Here is a 19,579-nt window from a genome sequence, read left to right on the forward strand (position 1 = left end):
TATCTGATTTGTGTAACAAATAGATGTCTAAAGTTATTTCTGCTTAAGAAAACAGTTACAAATATGTACAACTTGCTCTGAAGCTTTAAACATTCACTAATTTATGTATTTGTACCGTCGCAAAGATGTTCTCTGAGAGTGATACTTCACACCTGTGCTCCCATGTGGACTATTTATCTCCTGGATGTTTTAATACCATTTGTCATGACACTTCTTTTGGGGCCCCATCAAAAAGTCCCATAAAAAAGGGGGTTTCAAAGGGAAAAACTAAAGCTAATTATGAAAGTGGTAAATTCTAACTGTTCCTTTGCACATGATTTGGTCAATATCAAATTACCTAAAAAAGCAAACCGCAAAGTGCTGCATTTGAGGACCAACGTAGAAGTTTGAAGCCCATTTCGCAAATTTACACTTTCAAGAATGTACAAATTGGCACTCTGACTCAGATAATTGCTCTAACAGATCATTTCAGAAAATCTTGAGTTCTAGGAAGCCTATATTTTATTGCAATTTCTGGAGGCACTGATTTTGGCTTGGCCTTGTGTCTTTTTTCTCGCCTCACTGTGCTATTAGTGGTCAGATGAGAGAAGATGTCCCGTATCCACCCATTAATTAAACAGGAACTGATAGGGATACTAGCCAGCCCAATGAAAAAGAGGTTATGCCCTTTCAGAATTTTGCCTCCTGATAATAGCCTGTCCTGGTTATCTATTTGTTTACACAGTTTTATTTTTCACCTGAAACAAATCTTCTTTCTTACCATAACAGCCCTGTAATGGGCCATATTAATCCTATTGTTAGCTGGCCCTCATCACTGGTCCCGTTCCATGGTTTCAAAATGCTGTTGTAAATTACCGGTAATTTGAATCTTAAATCCCCACTTCTGTTTAAAGATGGATTCTCTCTTTTAAAAACAAAAACAAAAATCGCGTTCTTAACTTCAAACCATCCGGCTTAAAATCTTCACCTCATTGTCTTCAAAAGAGTGGTTTGTGGCTTTAAGATGAATTTGCATGCCTTCTGCGTTGATAAGCCTTTTGTGCAGTGGCTGTTTAGTCTCACCTGTAACGCTCTTTGCAACTGTGCATCTTGTCCTTAGGTTGAACCAGTTTTGTCTTCAAGTGTTACCCTAGTTTCTTCACTGTTTCTCCAACTGTGCAGAGTTTAGCTAGCTTATTTGCAAACAGCAGGTCGATAATAGACACTTCAACTCGCCCCACAATAATTAATCTAATTGAAAAACAGACTATTCCTATTTAAGGAAAGAAAGATAATCAGGTCATCAGTTTGGGATCCCAACGTGTGTATCTGTGTGTGTAGTGTTCCAGTGGTTTATCTGGTTTTCCACTATTGTTGTATTATTGACTTTGATATTTGTTATCGGACTGTTGCAGCTCTCTAATGTTTTAGTTATGTTGTGAGCTCTTACAGGATAGAATTTTATCGCCCAACTGTTAAAATTCTGAATGTTGTGATGTGTTGTGATGTGCATAACTTCTTTACTGGCCAATAATGACAAAAAATGGTTAGATCATCATAAATTAGAATGTTAGTTTTAATATTTAGTTTACAAAATATACATATATGATATTTTTTTGAATTAAATGGCATTAACTGATTTTCTCTTCTTTCTTTTTTTTAATGACCTGTAGGTTTTATTGGATAGGACAATGTAGAATGATATGGGGGAAAAAGAAGGAAGGACATTCAGGAAATCTACAGCTGCAGCCGGCCAAATGGAGCCCTTTGTTGTCAACATAAATGAGTTGTTACTTACCTAGGTTTGCCAAAAATGTGGTTATGAATGAATTTAGTGTTAATTCTGAATTCCAAGATGAACGACTCTCAGCCCCGTTTACACCAATTTAGTTCTTGCCCTGCTGAAGACTGGTCTAACGAGTTCTCTGTGCATTTTAAACTTAGTGATTGTCATTTGTCTCCTTATCAGTAACAGTGCCGTAGCTGCCCTGGGGCTGACGAATCGTGGCTGCCATTTTGTCTCTAATCACAAACAACCATGCGCTGACACACTGCACAGGTGAGGTGGAAAAAAAGTCTTGCCAATAACTACCTCTCCCGCAACACCATTTGGTCCCTTCCCACACAGACCACACAGTATGCAAAAGCAATACCAAATAGTGAGACAGTCAGGTCTTACAAATGAACGAAGCTTACGAGAGTTGAGGTGAGTTGTAGTTGTACATGTCTTTCCCATGACTCAGTGATTGAATAACCCCAGTTTATGACATGCGGCGGTCGTGCCCCTGCTGCTTCAGAATCCAAGGCGGACTTTTAAATTTGTCAGTTGTCCAACACTGGCCACAATTGAACATCTGATATCCATCATTTCCTCATTTCATTCCGCCGTCTGTAGCTCACAGTCATTTGGTTGAAAACTATATGAGGGCAACGGAACAGCCAAACCAGAGCCCACTCAGCACTTAATGCGGCTGACCATGATAAAATACCTGCTCTCTCCGTGATCCTTGGACTTTAGCTTCCTTAAAGTCAATTTTATGACGCCCCAAATCCAACACGCTGTTTTTTTTTTTTTATGACCAAGTGATGTCGCTGAGCTCATCAGCCATCCAAATAGTTAGGCTTTCCGATGTGATAAATCTTTATGTTGTGGTTGTCTGCAGCAGTTAGCGTAGCAACCATACCCAACGGCAAATGTTTATTATTTTTTTTATAGCATGTGGTAGAGATTTAGTGTTAGCCGTGCTGCCCTCAACATTTAGACAGCTGATTATTCAACAGGACGGGGTGGTTGACGAAGAGTTTTGTGTTTAGAAGCTGTGTCCTTGTCAGTTCTGCCACCGGTGCATTGTTGCGGCACAGTAGGAGAATCCTGTTGTGTTTAAGAGCTAAGTGGGTGATGATGGACCTTAGTGGAAAACATGTCTCCTGAGCTGCAACTCTTGAGAAAATAAAAACAAAATCTGTTGTGGAGTGCGATGGCCGATGGAGTTGGTTGCAACACATATACTAGACTATGCAATCTTTTCGTAGTTCCAACAAGTAGATTAATGCCTCTCTGTTCTCCACCTCATTGTATTATACGGTCTTGTCTAATCAATTACTCATGCATTTGTACATGAGAGTACAGTTTTTGGGTCATCGCTAATTCAATGTTGTTTTGGTCTTAGCATGCTGTAATTGGTGTGATCACGGTACTAAAATTTCAAAGATTTTGATATTAAGGAATACACTTGATTTTGATACCACAATGAAAAAAAATAAAAATACTTAAACTAATTTTCAGCATTAATTTATCTGAATTTCCAACCTGACCCAACTGGAAAAGGTTTTATTTTTGAGAGTTTGCTTACATTACCATGCCCTTTCAAAACCAATAAACTAATGTACTAAAAATCATAGCAAAAAGCAAACAAAAAGTCTTTAGAATTTAGTTAAAGATACATTCAATATTTTCAATATGCAATATAAAGTCTGCAGTATTTGAGTGACAGGCTTGTATTATTACAGTATGGCACCATTGGTTGTCAATGGGATTAGGGAGTCATATTGTTTTGGTATAAGACAAAATGTGGCAATAGTTGCTTACTGAAGTTGTCAAATCAAATATTTCAAAACAACATATTTCACTTCATGGACTTGAAAGTGAGTTATAAATGTTAGGATAATGAAACCATACATTCTTCTTCCAAGGCTGTCTTGATTTAGCCCTCAACTCCACATGATTTAACTGCTGACAACCAAATGCCACCCGCGTCACTTTTACATCATGTCAAAATGTCTGAATAGAAAGAGCCCCATACAGCATCAGAACTGGATTTAAGAGCTCTCCAACTAAAACAGAATACTAGCCCACATTTAAACCACTCCAAAAGGGGCAGTTCCGTGCCTCAGTCCTTATTTGGCCCCCCAACTGGAAAGTGGGAAATGTACTTTCTCAGGCAAACTGCCATGGGTGCTTGTGAAGCGGAGATTATGACTGGAGGAATCCGACGTGTGGTCGAATTGTCAGTCAGAGCCAGCGAGATGATTTATGCGTAGTGGCAAACATGCTTTCTCCTATTAACTGGGCTCAACATGATCAGGGGCGTTATTATACAGGGGGTAAAACATAAGCATCATTTTAGGGTTACAAAGATGACTTTCTAAATTGTTATGTTTAGTCTCTACCATGCACATGTTATGCATTATTTGTATTATTTTTGTTTGAACATGCTTTTGAGAACCTCTGCTTTGGCATCTCATGCTTAAAATTAATGGGAAAATGAACAAAAACTAGCTTGGCCCAGACAAGCATGCAGTTATAATGTTATTGTTATAATGTAATTTGAACTAGAAATGGTCAGAATTAGTCTGGTGATGATTTATATATTTATATTATATAGCCATGGATTTGGTAAGTTTGGCTGCAACAATGTTTTGTTGGAGCAAATAAAACTGTGTCGTCTGCATACATTATGCACTCAACTTCGGGGTAGACTGTAGGAAGATCGTTTATGTAGAGGCTAAATAAAAGGGGCCCCAAAAGTGATCCCTGTGGGACTCCTGTTGTAAGCGTCTTCGATCTGAAGTTATCGTTTGAAACTCACTGAGAACAGCCACTCAGATATGATTCAATTCAATTCAATTTACTACTATTAAAATTCAAATGTGAATGCTTTGAAGAGAGAACAGCATGATTTACTGTATCAAAAGCTTTCCTGAGATCCAAAACCGCCCATGACCAGAGGTTTCATTTTCTCGATAAAGAGGCAGGTGGCCGTCTCAGTTGAATGTTCAGCTCTAAAACCAAACTGCATGGGATGAAGAGAGGGGGAGCTGCTATTTAAATGTTGAACAATCTGCTCTGAGACCAATTTTTCTGCAATTTTAGAAGGCCGTGGCTGCAGAGCCGCGGCGCGGTCAAATGGCCCACCAGTTTCAGGAGCCGCGGCAGTGCCATATAGCCTCATGGCTAACCCTAACCTTAACCCTAACCCTAACCCTAACCTTAACCCTAACCATAACCCTAACCCTGACCCTAACCCGGCGCGGTCTAAAATGGCGCGGTCAAATAGCCCAGCGGTTTCAGGAGCCGCGGCACAAAATAACTTGGCAGTTTCGGCTGCGCGCCGCGGCTCTGTAGACACTCCCATTTTAGAAATGGTTGTAAGAATTCTTATTGGTTGGTAGTTGTTTAGAAGACTCGAGTTACCAGATTTAAAGATAGGAGTAACAATTGCAGATTTCCAGACATTTGAAAAGTGCCCAGTGGAAATAGAAAAATGTATAATGGAAGCGATGGGAGTGGCTAAAGCTGAGCCAAGTACTTTGAGCATGCTTGTGTCCACTCCAAGAACATCCTTAGCCTTAGAGGGTCCAGAGGCCCTGATTAGATTAAGAACTTTGGTATCTGTAATTTATGAGATGTCAAAGGATTGTTTTGCTGAGAGTGCCGGAATTACTTTCATCTGGCCAACAGTAAAGCGACTACCTTTGGCTTTGTTAAGATATGGCCACTTAAATTTTTCCTTATTTTTATGTGATTCTAAATTTTGCGCACTATTTAAAGCTGTGATAAAGAAGTTGACTCTGGCTTCTCTAATTTCTTTCACCACTTGGTTTATATACCACTTATATAACTTTTCAGGACACCCAAAGACGCTTCACATTGCATTGCATTATTCATTCACTCCACACTTGGTGGTGATAAGCAACTATTGTAGCCACAGCTGCCCAGGGGCAAACTGACGGATACGGATTTAAGGCTGCAAATCTGCGCCATTGGCCCCTCCGACCACCATCAACCATTCACTCTCGGGTCTAAAATGGTTTAGAACACTTCACCCCCCACCCTCCTGTTCTTTCCAAGACGCTGCCTACCATCAAAGCTTGTGCAGTAGCACGCAACAGCCCCGTTGCTACACGTACGTTTGTTTATTAGCGCGACGGATCGCATCTCATCTCTTGACGCAGATTTCCGTCTCTTCTGAGCTCAAATACAGTCTTTCTCTGTCGTCATTTTTGTACTCTACACTGAAGGAACTCGCTAAACACACACTGACATATCAACCAAACATGCACAGCCAGGGAAACATGCCGCTATCCTGGGAACGAGCTTGCAGGTGTGCAGTAGGACCCAGGGAATGATTGACATGTGGGAGAACTACTCGGCTGTCCACGCCACGAGGAAATGAGATTCAGATTGCGCCCCAAAAATCCTCTATTATTCCTTTAATTTTCTATCACAATTATGAAGTTATGATCAGATTTTCACCGGAATAGCTGTTTTTCAATATATCTTTGGTCAAAACTGATTTTATTATCTTTATTACCTGAAAACATTTGGTAAAGTCCATATAAAGTTACACTTGAAAATGTATATATTGTATTATTCTCTTGGGCTCCAAATATCATACAGTTGGTTTTGCACTTTGATATTATAAACACCCTTTTTTCCCCTAATCCCCCAAAGTCCTGCTGCAGCTCTCGGCTTGCTATAAAATCTCTTCTGATCCACGCTTTCATTTAGATTGGACTGACTTCAATAGTGCTCCGATCCGAGAGACTCAACTGGGACTCACCTGAGCCTTCTGCCCTTTTTCAAGACAACAACAACAAGCCTACCGCAAAGCCACCTGCCCTGCCCAAAACTGGACTCCCCCTCCTCCTTATCAGGGACTTGTTCTACTTCAGTGGCTGCTCATATAGTCCTCGTGACTTCATGAGATCATAAGCTCCCTGTTTTAAAAAGGCTAAACTGCTTTTCATGCGCCGTGAAGTCTCCTGGTCTATTTACTTGGGACTAAGAGCCTGAAAAGGTCGGGTGAAGTGAGATCTTGAGGCTAACCCTACTTAGTGTGAATGGTGTGAGCAGTTCATGTGCTGGATAGGATGGATTTTGCTTTGTAGAAAAAGGTGTTGAATTGTAGCTTTGAGCATTCCTTGTGGTGAAGTGAGGATAATCCCCTTTTCTTGGTGCATGCTTTCTTCCAGCTGGATAAAAGCTGTGAACAGTTTGTTGTTTCTGTGTTTTGTGTGTAGTTTTCTTTTTGAGGATGGGTATGAACAGTTCAGGTGGAATATTTCCAAGCAGTGCCGACAGCCCCTCAGTTACTTTGATGAGGTAAACAAATTTAAAGTCTGATGGGATGACCAGTATCAGCTCCTCAACTAAAACTAAAAAACTAAAAAGGTCAGCTTTGATCCCAGCAACGTAACTGTACATGATCCTCTGGTATTTGGCAGCAGGATGGGTTTTCACATAGACTGCCAGTTCAAATGGAGTGACCATGTCGTACATCTTAGTGGGAAACTGGCCCAAAGACTTTACTTCTTGTGGAGGATGAGGTTGTTTGGTGTCCAAAATACTGATCACCTTTTACAATGCAGTGTTGGAGAGCCTAGTGAGGGCTGCCTGGTTTAGTGCCTTAACTATGAGGGACAAATTAAAACTTCTTAAGCTCCTCAATGTAGCTTTGAAAATGATCGGCCCTTGAATGAATGAAATGACCACCCATCCTTTCAAAACACTCCGGCTCGCAAGAAAAATCTTTAATGAACCAAATCATTTCTTGTTCTCAAAATTTAAATCAGAACTATGTAGAAGACAAAAGCACACAAAAAGCATCCATGACTTTGTTTGCTGAGAATTACAAAGGGGAGATAAACACACTTCCTTTCCGTTGATATGCTAATGCAGTTGTAATGGACAGGATTTGAGGCAGAAATGCTCAGAATGAGTGTGGCAAGAAAATCTTGGAGCTCTTTCTATGACGTCACATGACGTGTTTTGTGAGGCTTGGAGGAAGAGGACTTACTAAACAGTAATCATCAAGCAAGCATGAATGAGACCCATGGATGGGATATGTAAGTTTGTTTTTGTTTTAAGCTGGGAATTGTTGATGTGGGATCAAACATTGTGAACTAAGGGAGTGAACGGTTTGTGAGCTTGTATGATTGGTCTTTACACATTTAGTTTAGCTTGTCATGGACAGGATTCTTGTATCACAGAATGTCCGTAAAGGAATTTAAGTATTCAGTATGCTTGAATTGACCTTTGCACCACAATGCAAACATCTGATCAAGTTTGTTTGAGTTTGCTGTAGGAAAGTTCTGGATTTAAACCTTGTGATGAGACTGTTGAATTTACATGGATGACGTACAAAGGTGGTCAAAGTACTGCATTTCATCACTTGAGTACAAGCACAGGTTACCCAGCTCAAATATTACTATACTACTACTATTAATATATGTAAACGTAACTCAGTCAAATTATTACTTAAGTGAAAGAACTAAAATATACTTTTCTCTAATAATCTTTTTAACAAATGAAATTATTAAAGATTCAGTTAGTTTGAGAATGAAAAAATGTATTTGTGATGCGTTTAACTATCACTGTACAAAAGGCCGTACAAAAGGTAGTGGGGCGACCAGTAGGGGGCGCTCCTGCATTACAGGGTGCCTTATGATGTCACCTGCATTCATTTCCTTGATCCTTGGCTTGTTGACATTACATGTGTTTTATGACACCACCTGGTGGTATGGGTCCGCTAAATGTAGAAACAAATTAGATATCTGTGTGTACCTGTATAGCTACTTTTCCGTCTATCCGAGTGTCCATCCCGCCCTCGAGTAGTGCTCTGGCCGGCACTCTTGAACAGTGACATCTGCACACCTGAACCAGCACCTTACAGTCCACACAGTCAGGAGTTATCTCTCCAACAATCACTTTGCTGACTCCAGAAATGTTTTTGATGCTGCTGCTCCATCTGTTGCTGTTTCCCCAATACATGAGAATTAGAACTGGGTTGAAATAGTCAATTTTCCGATTTTTAATCGATTCGCATATTAATGACCGATTATCGATTCGTACGTCCAAAGATCGATTTTTTAATTTTTTTATTTATTTTTGATTAAAATTCTTTTCTACATTTCCCTCAGTGAACTTCAATCTACCTTCAAGAAAGATAATTCAGGACTCCTGGATTATCTTTCTTGAAGGTAGATTGACCCTTAACCTTTTCATCAGTCTTCCATCAGTAACTACCAAAACTTGTAAGATTTGCTGTTTAATATTGATATAATACTAGTTTTAATATGTTGCTTCTTTACACAGTCATGAAGTGAAGGAAACGGTTCAAATACATTTTTCATTTTTAATAACATTAACCCCCGGATCGAATCGAAATCGGATCGAATCGGAAATCAGATCGAAATCGGAGCGAATCGGATGGGATCTGAGAAATCGGAAAAAAACTGTTTTGAAACGTAAAAATCGGAATCGAATCGATTCTTGAAATTTGAATCGAAACCCAGCTCTATTGAGAATCGGGCTGATGATCCCTTAAGGCCTTTACACGGTATGAAGTATTAAATATGTTGCTCTCGATAGATCCAAACAAGTTCCCTGGAGCTGACATCCTCGAACCTAGGTTACTTTTGATACCAGCCCTACTAATAGTAAATTGTTAAACTTATTTTTTCAATCTCATTATTTAAAATTGAATGCATCCTCTTACTATGGAAAAATGCTTTTGTTCTCCCTTTGCATAAAGGCCAGAAAAATGATTTGAACGATTTCCATTTCCAATCTCAACAGTATCCTGGCTAGCAAAGCTCTTGGAGAAGCTAATAAGTAACCAGGTACATGCTTTCTTAACCAAATGTAACATTTTAAACAGCTGAGTCCAGATTTAGACCAGGGCATAGTACTCTCACATCTGTTACCAAAGTTATAAATTATATTACTATTGCATTGGATAATCTGGAAAATGTGCTGCTGTTTTTTGTTGATTTGTCAAACATGTTTGATTCTGTAGATCACTTTCTGCTGATGGCTTTCAATCGATTTCAATTGAATTTTCTAATCTTAACAAAACTATTCCCCAAGGGTCCGTCCTTGTACCACTTCTATTTACAATTTACAAACTCAAATGGCCATAATCTAAACCCTAGTAGCATCCACTTCAGTGATTCAAAATATTCAACTGGATTTCTACTCTTTACAACAAAACTCTTCATTTAAATTTTTTAAGGAATTAAAATAAACAAAATGTGCGTTTTTTCCAAAAGGCACTCAAAATATTTATTTACTTACTTGTATATGCATTCTACAGCAAAAGTCATAAAACATCTGAACTCTGTTTTCATTCAGGTTCATTACAGGAGAAGGATACAGAACTCACCACTGTCAATGATTATTGTAAAGTAGGATGGCAATCACTGGATCACATCCACAATCTGTACAAGGGCAAACCTGCTTCAGAGTGAGTCTGTAACAGAACAGCATCATGGGGCTTTAAAATGGATTTTTTTTTTTTTTTTTTTTAGGAAACCCATCCAGAAAAGTAACAAGTTCTTTAATCCTTTTTTTTCTTTTTTCATTTTTGTAAAATTTATTTTATTTGTCCTTCAAATGTAGTTGGGTCAAAGTAACGCTCCACTAAGATGATAAATGTACTTAGTTTCTGGCCATCTCTGATGACGTATAATCAAAATACAAGTTCAAAACATTATGATTATATTTTGATAGCTTGTACTTTTGGCTTGTTTCCATCTTTTGACACATCAGGCTGAACTATAACAGCCCCATGAGCTGGCAGCGTGTCGATCCTATGTGAAGTGTGCAACGGGAGCTCTCACTCTGATGCGTCTGAGCCCTGTCTTAGACCATGCAGCTGTCCAGACCTTATAAGGATGAGGCAGGCACCTTTGTTCTTGCTCGATGATTCGGCAAAGTTAGTCAGTGAGACGCACTTTGAAGGAATGTGAGATCGTCTCGATTGCGCGCTCCAGCTATCCACACTGACTGAGAGTTGAAAACAATATTCCTTAAAAACAGTTTTCCATTGCAAGAATTCCACAGTACTGGAGCTTCCATGTTTGAGGATGTCATAGTGGAGAAATTTGTAAAAGGACAATCTAGAGCTCCTGTTGTGGATAAATGATGACAAGTGTAAAAGAAACCAGTCAATGCAAACCCTAATAGTTACTTATAAATGTTAGTAAGCGTCGAGGTGTGTGTATAGGCAAAGTGCCAGGTTCTTTTGTTATGGGGAAACAGGGCCAAACCTTTAGAAAGGCTTCTTTGGCACCAAACTCTACAATTTATTTTAAACTTCAGTGCCAACTCTGCTCCATGGTGGCTTTGTTATTTTTCATGGCATTAGTGACTGACTGAATTGCGATAAGGTAAAAAAAAAAAAAAGCACATTTGTCTGTTTTTTTTTTTTCTGTGTTTGAGAATAAAGATGCAATGAACATAAAAATAATTAAAGCCGCGGTAGCGGCGATGATGGCTCTCGCCTCCCGCCCGACCGCCTTCCCGCGCGACCGCCTTCCCGCGCGACCGCCTTCCCGCCTGTCCAGAGGCAGGAAAATAAAGAGGAGGAACTACAAAAATGGAGTGAGACTACAAAATGACCCGGGCTACAGAGTGGAAACGCGTCAAAAATCCATGGAAATCCTACAATCTCCCTCCCTCTCTCCCTCTCCCTCCCTCTCGCTCCCCCTCCCCCTCTCCCTCTCCCTCTCCCTCTCGAGTTGTGGCAGAAAGAATAAAGTCAAAAGAATTAAGAATAAAGCCTAAAGAATAAAGTCTAAAGAATAATAATTCTAATGCGGCACGAGAGGAAATGTCCCATCAAAATAAAAGCGGAAGAGGAAGTGAAGGCATTCATTGCGCCACTGCTGGCCAATTGTGAAAATACACAATATCTGTAATGCACTTTTTTCATGGCGTCTCGAGGAGAATATAAACCATGAGTTTCAAACAAATCAGACAATGTTGAGTTTTTCACACAATGGGTAGGGGGCGCTATAGAGTAAATTTGTTACATGGGTATTATTTCCAATCAGATCATGAAAACGCATTAGTGAGTGAAATATGAGCTCCGCAGATCAATTCCAATAGGCGCAACTTGTCCTTGAAAAAACAGAAAATTAAGCCTTTTTTGAGGGCCTGTTACGCAAAGACCGTAAAGAATATCAACATTCTTTTGGATATTTATTAAATTTCAATGTCTTTAGATGCAAAAGGTGTTGTTTTGAGCTCGATCGGACAAAAAACCTAGGACAAGTAGAATTTAAAAAAAAAAAAGTCAAGCGTGGCGATGCCACTTTGATTCGACATGGCTGACTTCCTGTTTATCATGCTGCCAGGTGCGTTTTACTCGTCAAAGGTCAGAGGTCAAAGGTAGCTCTATCACTGTCCCAAGTTTCATGTGCCTAGGCCAAAGATGAAGCGTTTCATGTTTTTTCTTTTTTGAACTAGTCGGCACTGTTGCGACGGGCGTTCTCGCAACCTCCATTTTATTGGAGTTCGGGCCGAGCCGATCGCGTCTATGTCCCCATGTCTGACCTATGCCCCCATGTGTGACATTCATCAATTCAGGGGGTCAAAAATGCCCAAGTTGTGGCAAAATTTTACCATGCAAAACAATAATAATAAGAAACCATGGCAAGAACAATGTCTCGGCCATTCCATTCTGGAAGGCTCGAGCCAATTAAAACATTTTTCACAACTTTAATTTTTTGTCTATAACGTTGATGAAACAAAATGTTTTGTACAATCAATTTGGGTTGTTGTTGTTTCTTGACTCCAGTTCCAGTTAATTTCTATAGCACATATCTACCTGCGTTGCACCAATGAAATTTACCCCTGTGGGACAATAAAGGATTATCTTATCTTATCTTATCTTATATTTCCAAATGAATGCTGTGCAATTGTTAATTTCAATAGCTGGAAAAACAATTTAACAATTCAACTTGTAAAGAAAAATCAAGATGATGTGGATTCAGCACATTAACAATTACAGATATTGTGTGATTTCGCAGCTATTCAATTTTTGACAATAATCCGTACTATATATGTTAAAGATGACATGCTTTTTGGTATTTAGTATTAAACTACTTAGATCATCAATTTATATTTTGTTTATTGTGTCATTGATCTGAACCTAGCAGGAACAGAAGCAGGTCCTGTTCAAAACAACAGAACTGAGAAGCTCTTCATAGTGTCACTTCTTGTGCCATTTTGATGGCACATTCCCTCATCATATGTGCAGTTTCTAGTGGCACTTTCCCTAAAGCCTGCATGCAAGTGATGCCTGCCTTGTCCCTTATCAATATTTTTTTTTACTGGCACTATCTAAATGTCTCAGATTTACAGTTTGGGACTGTATACCTTTTCCCTGACAACATCACGTGTATGAGTTGTATCATTTGCCATCGATCAAAATACAATTATACAAAAGCTCATAACGCAATAATTCCAATCCTAACCTCGGTATTGCCCATTCACAGTAGTGTCATTGTACCAAGCGGTGGACTGATCATCATGCACAGACAGCCTCATTGGCCTATTACACTGTATTCTGATAGGCCTGATGATAACATTACAAAGTCAGACGGTCTTTTGTTTGTCCAGAGCCTACTCATTACTGCTTCCTTCCTGTCGGCCTCTGCTCGCCGCTGATAGCCCCTCTCTCATCTCCCTTATACATCAACAGCAAAAACTGTTGTAAATGTAAGCACGTATGCAGCTGTGACTTCACAACACAACCAAACACATTCGCCCCACTCCTGCTGGCTACTCATAATCATCAGTCATCATAGTGCTGACGGTCAGGAGCCACTGTGCTGTCACTGATATCTCAAATTTGTTTTGCAGAATTAGCCCCTGACGCAGAAAACTGCTATTTTAAGATAGGACCATTGCAACATCAGGAAATCAAAACCAGTCCAATTTAGCGATGGGAGTTTTATGGAGACTAGCTGTTGCCAAGAAGTTGACTTAGTGCACTGACCAGAGTAGAGGCGGGTGAACAGAGAACATTATATTTAAACAAAGAGTTTTGCATGCTAGCATGGACATTTTGCCTAAATAGAAGTGTTTTTTTAATTATCATTTTTATACAGTATATTGTTATAGAAAGATCACAATTTTAGGATGAAAACTCACTTTTTGCTCATAAAATAATAATAATCCCTCATTTGTCAAAACGTGGTCCATGTTCTTCACAATAGTCATCTGAACAATGTTGTTGTTGGTGTTTTTTTATTAAGACATTTTGACTTCCATCCGAAAGTAATTTTCAATCTGAAGAAACTGGTCTGAAAAGCCTAACTTTATACAGCTTTGACCAAGCCCTGCTTGGTAGGAGGATATTGCCTGTTCGACTTATTTGGAGACGTTCCAAATCTATTGTGGGTTGACAGACACTCACGCCAAATTGTTGTTTGATTGATTTGCTCTTAGGGCTGTGATTATAACACATTTTGAATTGTGATATCACAGTATACATTGAAAACACTTCATGCCTCTGACACAATAACCCTAAAGCCACAGGATCCCAGTTCCCCCTTTTGCTTTGGAAAAACATGGTCTTCAACAGATGCAAAGCAATATTAAACATTAACACAAATAATGACTCACTAATACAAAGAAAACTTACACACAATAAATAATATTGTTCCATCTATTGTTTATTGAATGAGTACAATGAGTATTGTGACAGGCCTCCTTGACCAAGGAGTGAGGACAGCAGGACACTGCTATAAGCGGCCAGCAAATTATACCTTAATCCACCATTTTTATTCAAAGAGGGATTCTCTTATTTCACAAAAATAGCCTTCTTTACACCTAAGTCTAACAGGTAGTATTACCTCCCTGAGGGTTGGGCTAATCTAGCTCAGGGGTCTCATTTATAAAACATGTGGGACTCTGACTAAAAGAGTACTTGGGGACAAAACCCAAACTTCATGTACTAGAAAAATATTCCAATTTGTAAACCCTCTGTACAGCAGTCCAAGGTCATTTCCTCCTCACGGATCACATCTGGAGCAGAAATCTGTGCAGATGAGTCTGCCTCATGTCACGCCTCCTGCACTCCTCCATTTCACCATATAAGGACAATGCAAAGGGAGTTACGAATGAGATTTACCTAAACATGAGCCGATAATGAGCGGGTTTGATTGACACATGGAGTCCAAGTGGGAGGGGCAGAGGGTTGCTGCAGCAGAGACACAGGCCGTGATCTTTACTGAAAACTCCTCTGGCATTAAACATTTGAACAAAACACTAAAGTAGTGTAATGCAATGGCCTTTAGCCTATATTTACCTGCACTTAACTGTGCCTTAATGCTCTCCAAACCATAGCCTATGTTTTATTTTGCATAAAGTGCACTGTATGTGCCCTGGAAGTTTGATGAAACACTGTGTGTGAGACGCGAGGGGTGGAGGACCCGCTAGACACGTGTGAGTGAGTGAGGGGATGGCAGGTCTGCCGCTGTGTGTGTATGTACTGTGTATGTACTGTGTATGTACTGTGTATCTGTGTATAAATTATGAAAATTAGAATCAAGTGCAACAGTTTTAATGATGCTGCAGTGAGAAGAATGGCATCACCATTTAAAGTGACAGACTGTATCACACAGTGTGGAGAGATGGGGTCAGTGCAGGTCACATACTATCATGGTCCTAGTGCCCCCCTCTCATCACATGTGACCCAGACCACAGCACATATGACCTGTTGAGTACAAGTGAAAGTGCTTTGAACATGTTTGATGAAGCTTCAACTCTGGATTCATCTTCAAAAGAATGTTTTCCCATTTAAATGTTTTCCCACATACCAAAAATATCCAGACATATTTTAAGAAGTGGAAAGCTAGTTACCCCATTTAGACAACTTATAAATACAGTAAAGTACACATTTGGGTTTTGGCTTTTTATGTAACTCTCAGTAGTATTTTAGTTAAGGCTGCACAATATATAAACAATAATTTAAGTTATATTAATATAAAAAAGTATATGCTTTAATTCAATCAAATCAAACAAAATAAATAAAATAAAACAGGGACAAATCCTAAAATAAATCAATGTTTAAACTTGGACTTAATGAGGAAAATCCTTAATTAAAAGAATAAAAGAAACAGGACATTGATGACTGTTGGAGAACCTTGGCAGAAATAGATTGTGGGTTGTTTTAAGTAGCATTTGGGATAGTTGTAATGACAGGTGTAGTAATAATATAGTAGTAGAAGTAGTAACAGTAGTTTCCATAAAAAGTGGTATTACTTGCATTGCTTCTGCCAAAGCCTTTTTATTTTACTTTTAAGTGTTATTTTGCTGTAAGTCCAAATGTCAGCATGAAAACACATCAACTAAACCCTTTTAATGTCCCCTCTAACTTCTCAGTATTCAAATAACAAATGGCTTTTCCCTCTGTGTTTTCCAGGTGACCACGGCGTGTCAGACGGGCACCAACTATGAGCTGGTGAGTAGATGCATGCCTGAGGCTCTTATGGCCGCTTGACCTCTACTATTCCCCGAATGCTTCCAGGAACTGGGACACACAAAGATAGAGACATGGGGGTTGTTGGAGGTCAAGGGGCATATAGGTCATATCCATCAGAGCGTCCTCTACTTCCTCGGTGGAATACTGCAAATCATGACTACTGTCTTCTCTGTCCGACTTTTTGAGTTCTTTACTATACAGTGCGATGATAAATTAGAATGATTATTTTGTTGGTTCATTTAGTTTTCAAAGTAGGTGTTCTAATCAACATCATCATCACAGGAGTAGTTTTGTTTCATTAGTAGTGAACTAATTGTGACTAGTCCACAATGAAAAATAATGGTGGTTTTCTTAAATACCGACAGAAAGAACTTTTATATAAAGACAGAGGTGGTAAATAAAATCGTCACACACAAAAAAATGCCAGATTTTCATCAGTGATACAATTTATTTATAAATATTCTTTATTTAGAAGCCTTCTGTCAGCATATTTCAACATTTACTTGATTAAAAATATGTACTGTATAATAGGAATAATCTTTTTTACAAGTCAACTACTAAAATCATTGTTAGTTGCAGCTCTACTTGTCCTGATAGCTGGGTTTGTGTAGGTGGGTTCTGCACCATTGGAGAACCTCTGTTATATATGATTCCTATTGCTGTTGGGTACATTTGTCCTCCAGGACCAACAAGCAGTCCAGAGTCATTATGTTTAGTTTAAATCTGAGTTCAAATGAAGCGTTTAAAGCTGATGACCAGACCAGACTTTTCCAGGAGGAGCACCAGAGTTCACATCAGATCAATCAAACATTGAGCCCACCTTTAGAATTCAGTTTTCTTTTTTCTAATAGCAATTCTCCTGTGTCCTGTTTCTACTGGAAACAATATTTTTTTCTTATTTTATTTTGATAGCATTTTGCAAATGTTAATCTGATTAATAAGTCAAGTTTCTAATCAGTCTGGGTTACAATTATTAAAAAGTTATTTTCCCATCAAATTGAAGAATCGTATTGTGAGATGGCAGGTAATTGCTACGAACCAGTTTATAATCTTTACAATTCAGACTGTTTTGTGGCTCCAGCATCAGAGAAATGACCAAATATAGGGCACATTCCTTGGTTGCAGCCCCTCTCTCTGCTCTGGACTGGGCTCATAAACAGTCCCCTGAGTGTTTAAAGAGATGCTCCTCCACATGCATCACTGTCACACCCTTTTACTGCTCCTCTCTTCCTCTCCGCTGTTTACTCATTCTACTTTTAAAGACACCAGTCCTAACTTATAGCTTCTCTGTGTGCCCTTCCTCTTGACTGCAGGCACCTTATTCCCTAAACTCCATTCTTTTAGCTAATACATTTATTCTTTATGACTTCCTTCTCTTCTTTCAAATGTAATTTATTGAAAAGTAAAAGTTGTTTTTTTTGTTTTTTTGCTTTTGTAAATTGCTAGTGGATATTGAAAACAGTTTTTCTGTTCTTACAATTTTGCCCTCAGTCAGAAAAATGGCCCATCATATGTGATATGCAATAAAACAATACAATAATTACTGCTAATGTAGAACTCCACTTATGAACAATTTATGGAAATAAGTCTTCTGAAAACTAGTAAGGCGCTGGTGACGTGACAATAATATTAGGATTACAAAAAAATATATCAAAATTATCATTATTATTTTATGATTTGCATATTTACGACAAGAGGTGGGCAATATATCAAAAATGAATACTATCTTGAATATGGTTTTCATGCATATGGATTATATAGTAAAATAAAGGAAAGAAGAGTTGAGTTTAAAATGATATTCCTTCATTTTGTGGGTCATTTTATGGTAGTTTCACATTTATCTGATACTTAAACCTTATCTAATACATTTAGGCTGCGTTCACACTTTACCTAGTTTGGTCTTGATGTAGATGTTTAGTCCTGTTCTAGTTAAGGTTTACTTCCTGGTTTAGTCCCACTTCAATCCCAACTTTGCTATGGTGGTTGTGTGAATGCACCCTAAAAGACACGATTTAACACATCTCTAACATAATATCATCTGGATATCATTACTGGGAGACATTTTGTTAATATGGCCCGCCCCTAAATAAACCCACATACTGTATACCTGGTTCTGTGCTGTCCCTCTGCTCTCCTGACCCTTCTCTCTGGTGTTGTTTCTTCCTCCGGTGGTGTGACAGAAACAATGACTAACCCGGTGCTCTGTCTGGCTCTTCCTCTTTCTCTCTCCAGCCTCCCACTCCGCAGCTGCCTTTAAAGCATGTAGATACTCCGGTAAGTACTGCTGCTCTACTACACATGCTTTAACAGCTGCTCATTCATTTACACTGGATATTCTTATGACATAATAATATCCATGGACTCTATCTTTCTACTTATCTGGGCCCTACTTTCAAATGTTGAACTGGTTGTGTTTTGCTGCGTCATGACTGCGATATGTTAATATGTATGTTTGGCTGCGTTGTAATTGTCTTTTGTGTGTGTCGATATAATAAGCAAATTTGTGTTGTGACTCAACTTGACTTCACAAGACAAGACAATCGAAATGACAAAAAAAAGACAAAAAAGTACAATTAGGGATGATCCAATATTGATTTATTGATTTATTGATTTATTAATTTATTGATTTATTGATTTATTGATTTAAACCGATACCGATTTCCAATAGTTGACTGCTTTAGCCTGCTACTGATGTTTTCTAATACCAATAGTAAGATTTTAAAAGGCAAGAAAAGTTCATAGATTTAATTTTTGTAAAAAATATGAATACAATATCATACAATTATGTGTTGTGTTTTTTAATCCTAAGTGTAGTTTTATTTCCATGAAAACTCCTTAGTGTGTTAAAAAAATCTGATCCCTGAAGTCAAACAATGTACAATGGAGCCCTATACAGGGTTCACGATACGTGTCCTGATACAACACATAACCTGTTACCACCCACCTGTCCGCCGGCGAACATTTTCTATATCTCAAATATTCTCTTACATCATCACTTTAATTTCCGTGGTCAATACCAGCAAGCCATACATCATTTTAAAGCTTATTTTATAATAATATGCCCCAAGAAGCAATTGCCAATAGTTTGTGAGAAAGTCTCAACTTTTACAAACGCATGTCCTACCTGTTTGCTGTTTATGACGGACGAAACGGCTTTAATTCTGTACATCCTTGTGCGCAGTCTGTCCGTAAGGAATCATTGAAAAACAATATCCACTTGTATTTTTCCTGAAGTTATCTGATTTCGAGATATTGTCAAGTAAACAAACTTTTCTTCGTTTCTCGCCGGACGAGAATGCGCTTGTCCGGCTAATTTCTCCGTC

General features: G+C 38.7%; 1 protein-coding gene across 15 annotated transcripts in view; it reads left to right on the forward strand.

Annotated features, from left to right (window-relative positions):
- tns1a (tensin 1a) overlaps positions 1–19,579 on the forward strand; it is a 189,422-nt gene that overhangs the window by 60,065 nt on the left and 109,778 nt on the right. For 12 of the 15 annotated variants that reach the window (XM_072447301.1, XM_072447271.1, XM_072447309.1 and 9 more), the window contains 2 exons: positions 16,197–16,235; positions 18,489–18,530. In XM_072447301.1, the coding sequence (XP_072303402.1) occupies positions 16,197–16,235; positions 18,489–18,530 (81 nt within the window). The remainder of the gene's footprint in view (positions 1–16,196; positions 16,236–18,488; positions 18,531–19,579) is intronic. The other 3 variants (XM_072447326.1, XM_072447333.1, XM_072447374.1) reach the window with 1 other exon arrangement.

Source organism: Eucyclogobius newberryi, unplaced genomic scaffold (assembly GCF_026437365.1).
Source record: "Eucyclogobius newberryi isolate DKJ021-1_F unplaced genomic scaffold, fEucNew1.0.hap1 SCAF_1, whole genome shotgun sequence".
In the NCBI taxonomy this organism is placed as follows: domain Eukaryota; kingdom Metazoa; phylum Chordata; class Actinopteri; order Gobiiformes; family Gobiidae; genus Eucyclogobius; species Eucyclogobius newberryi.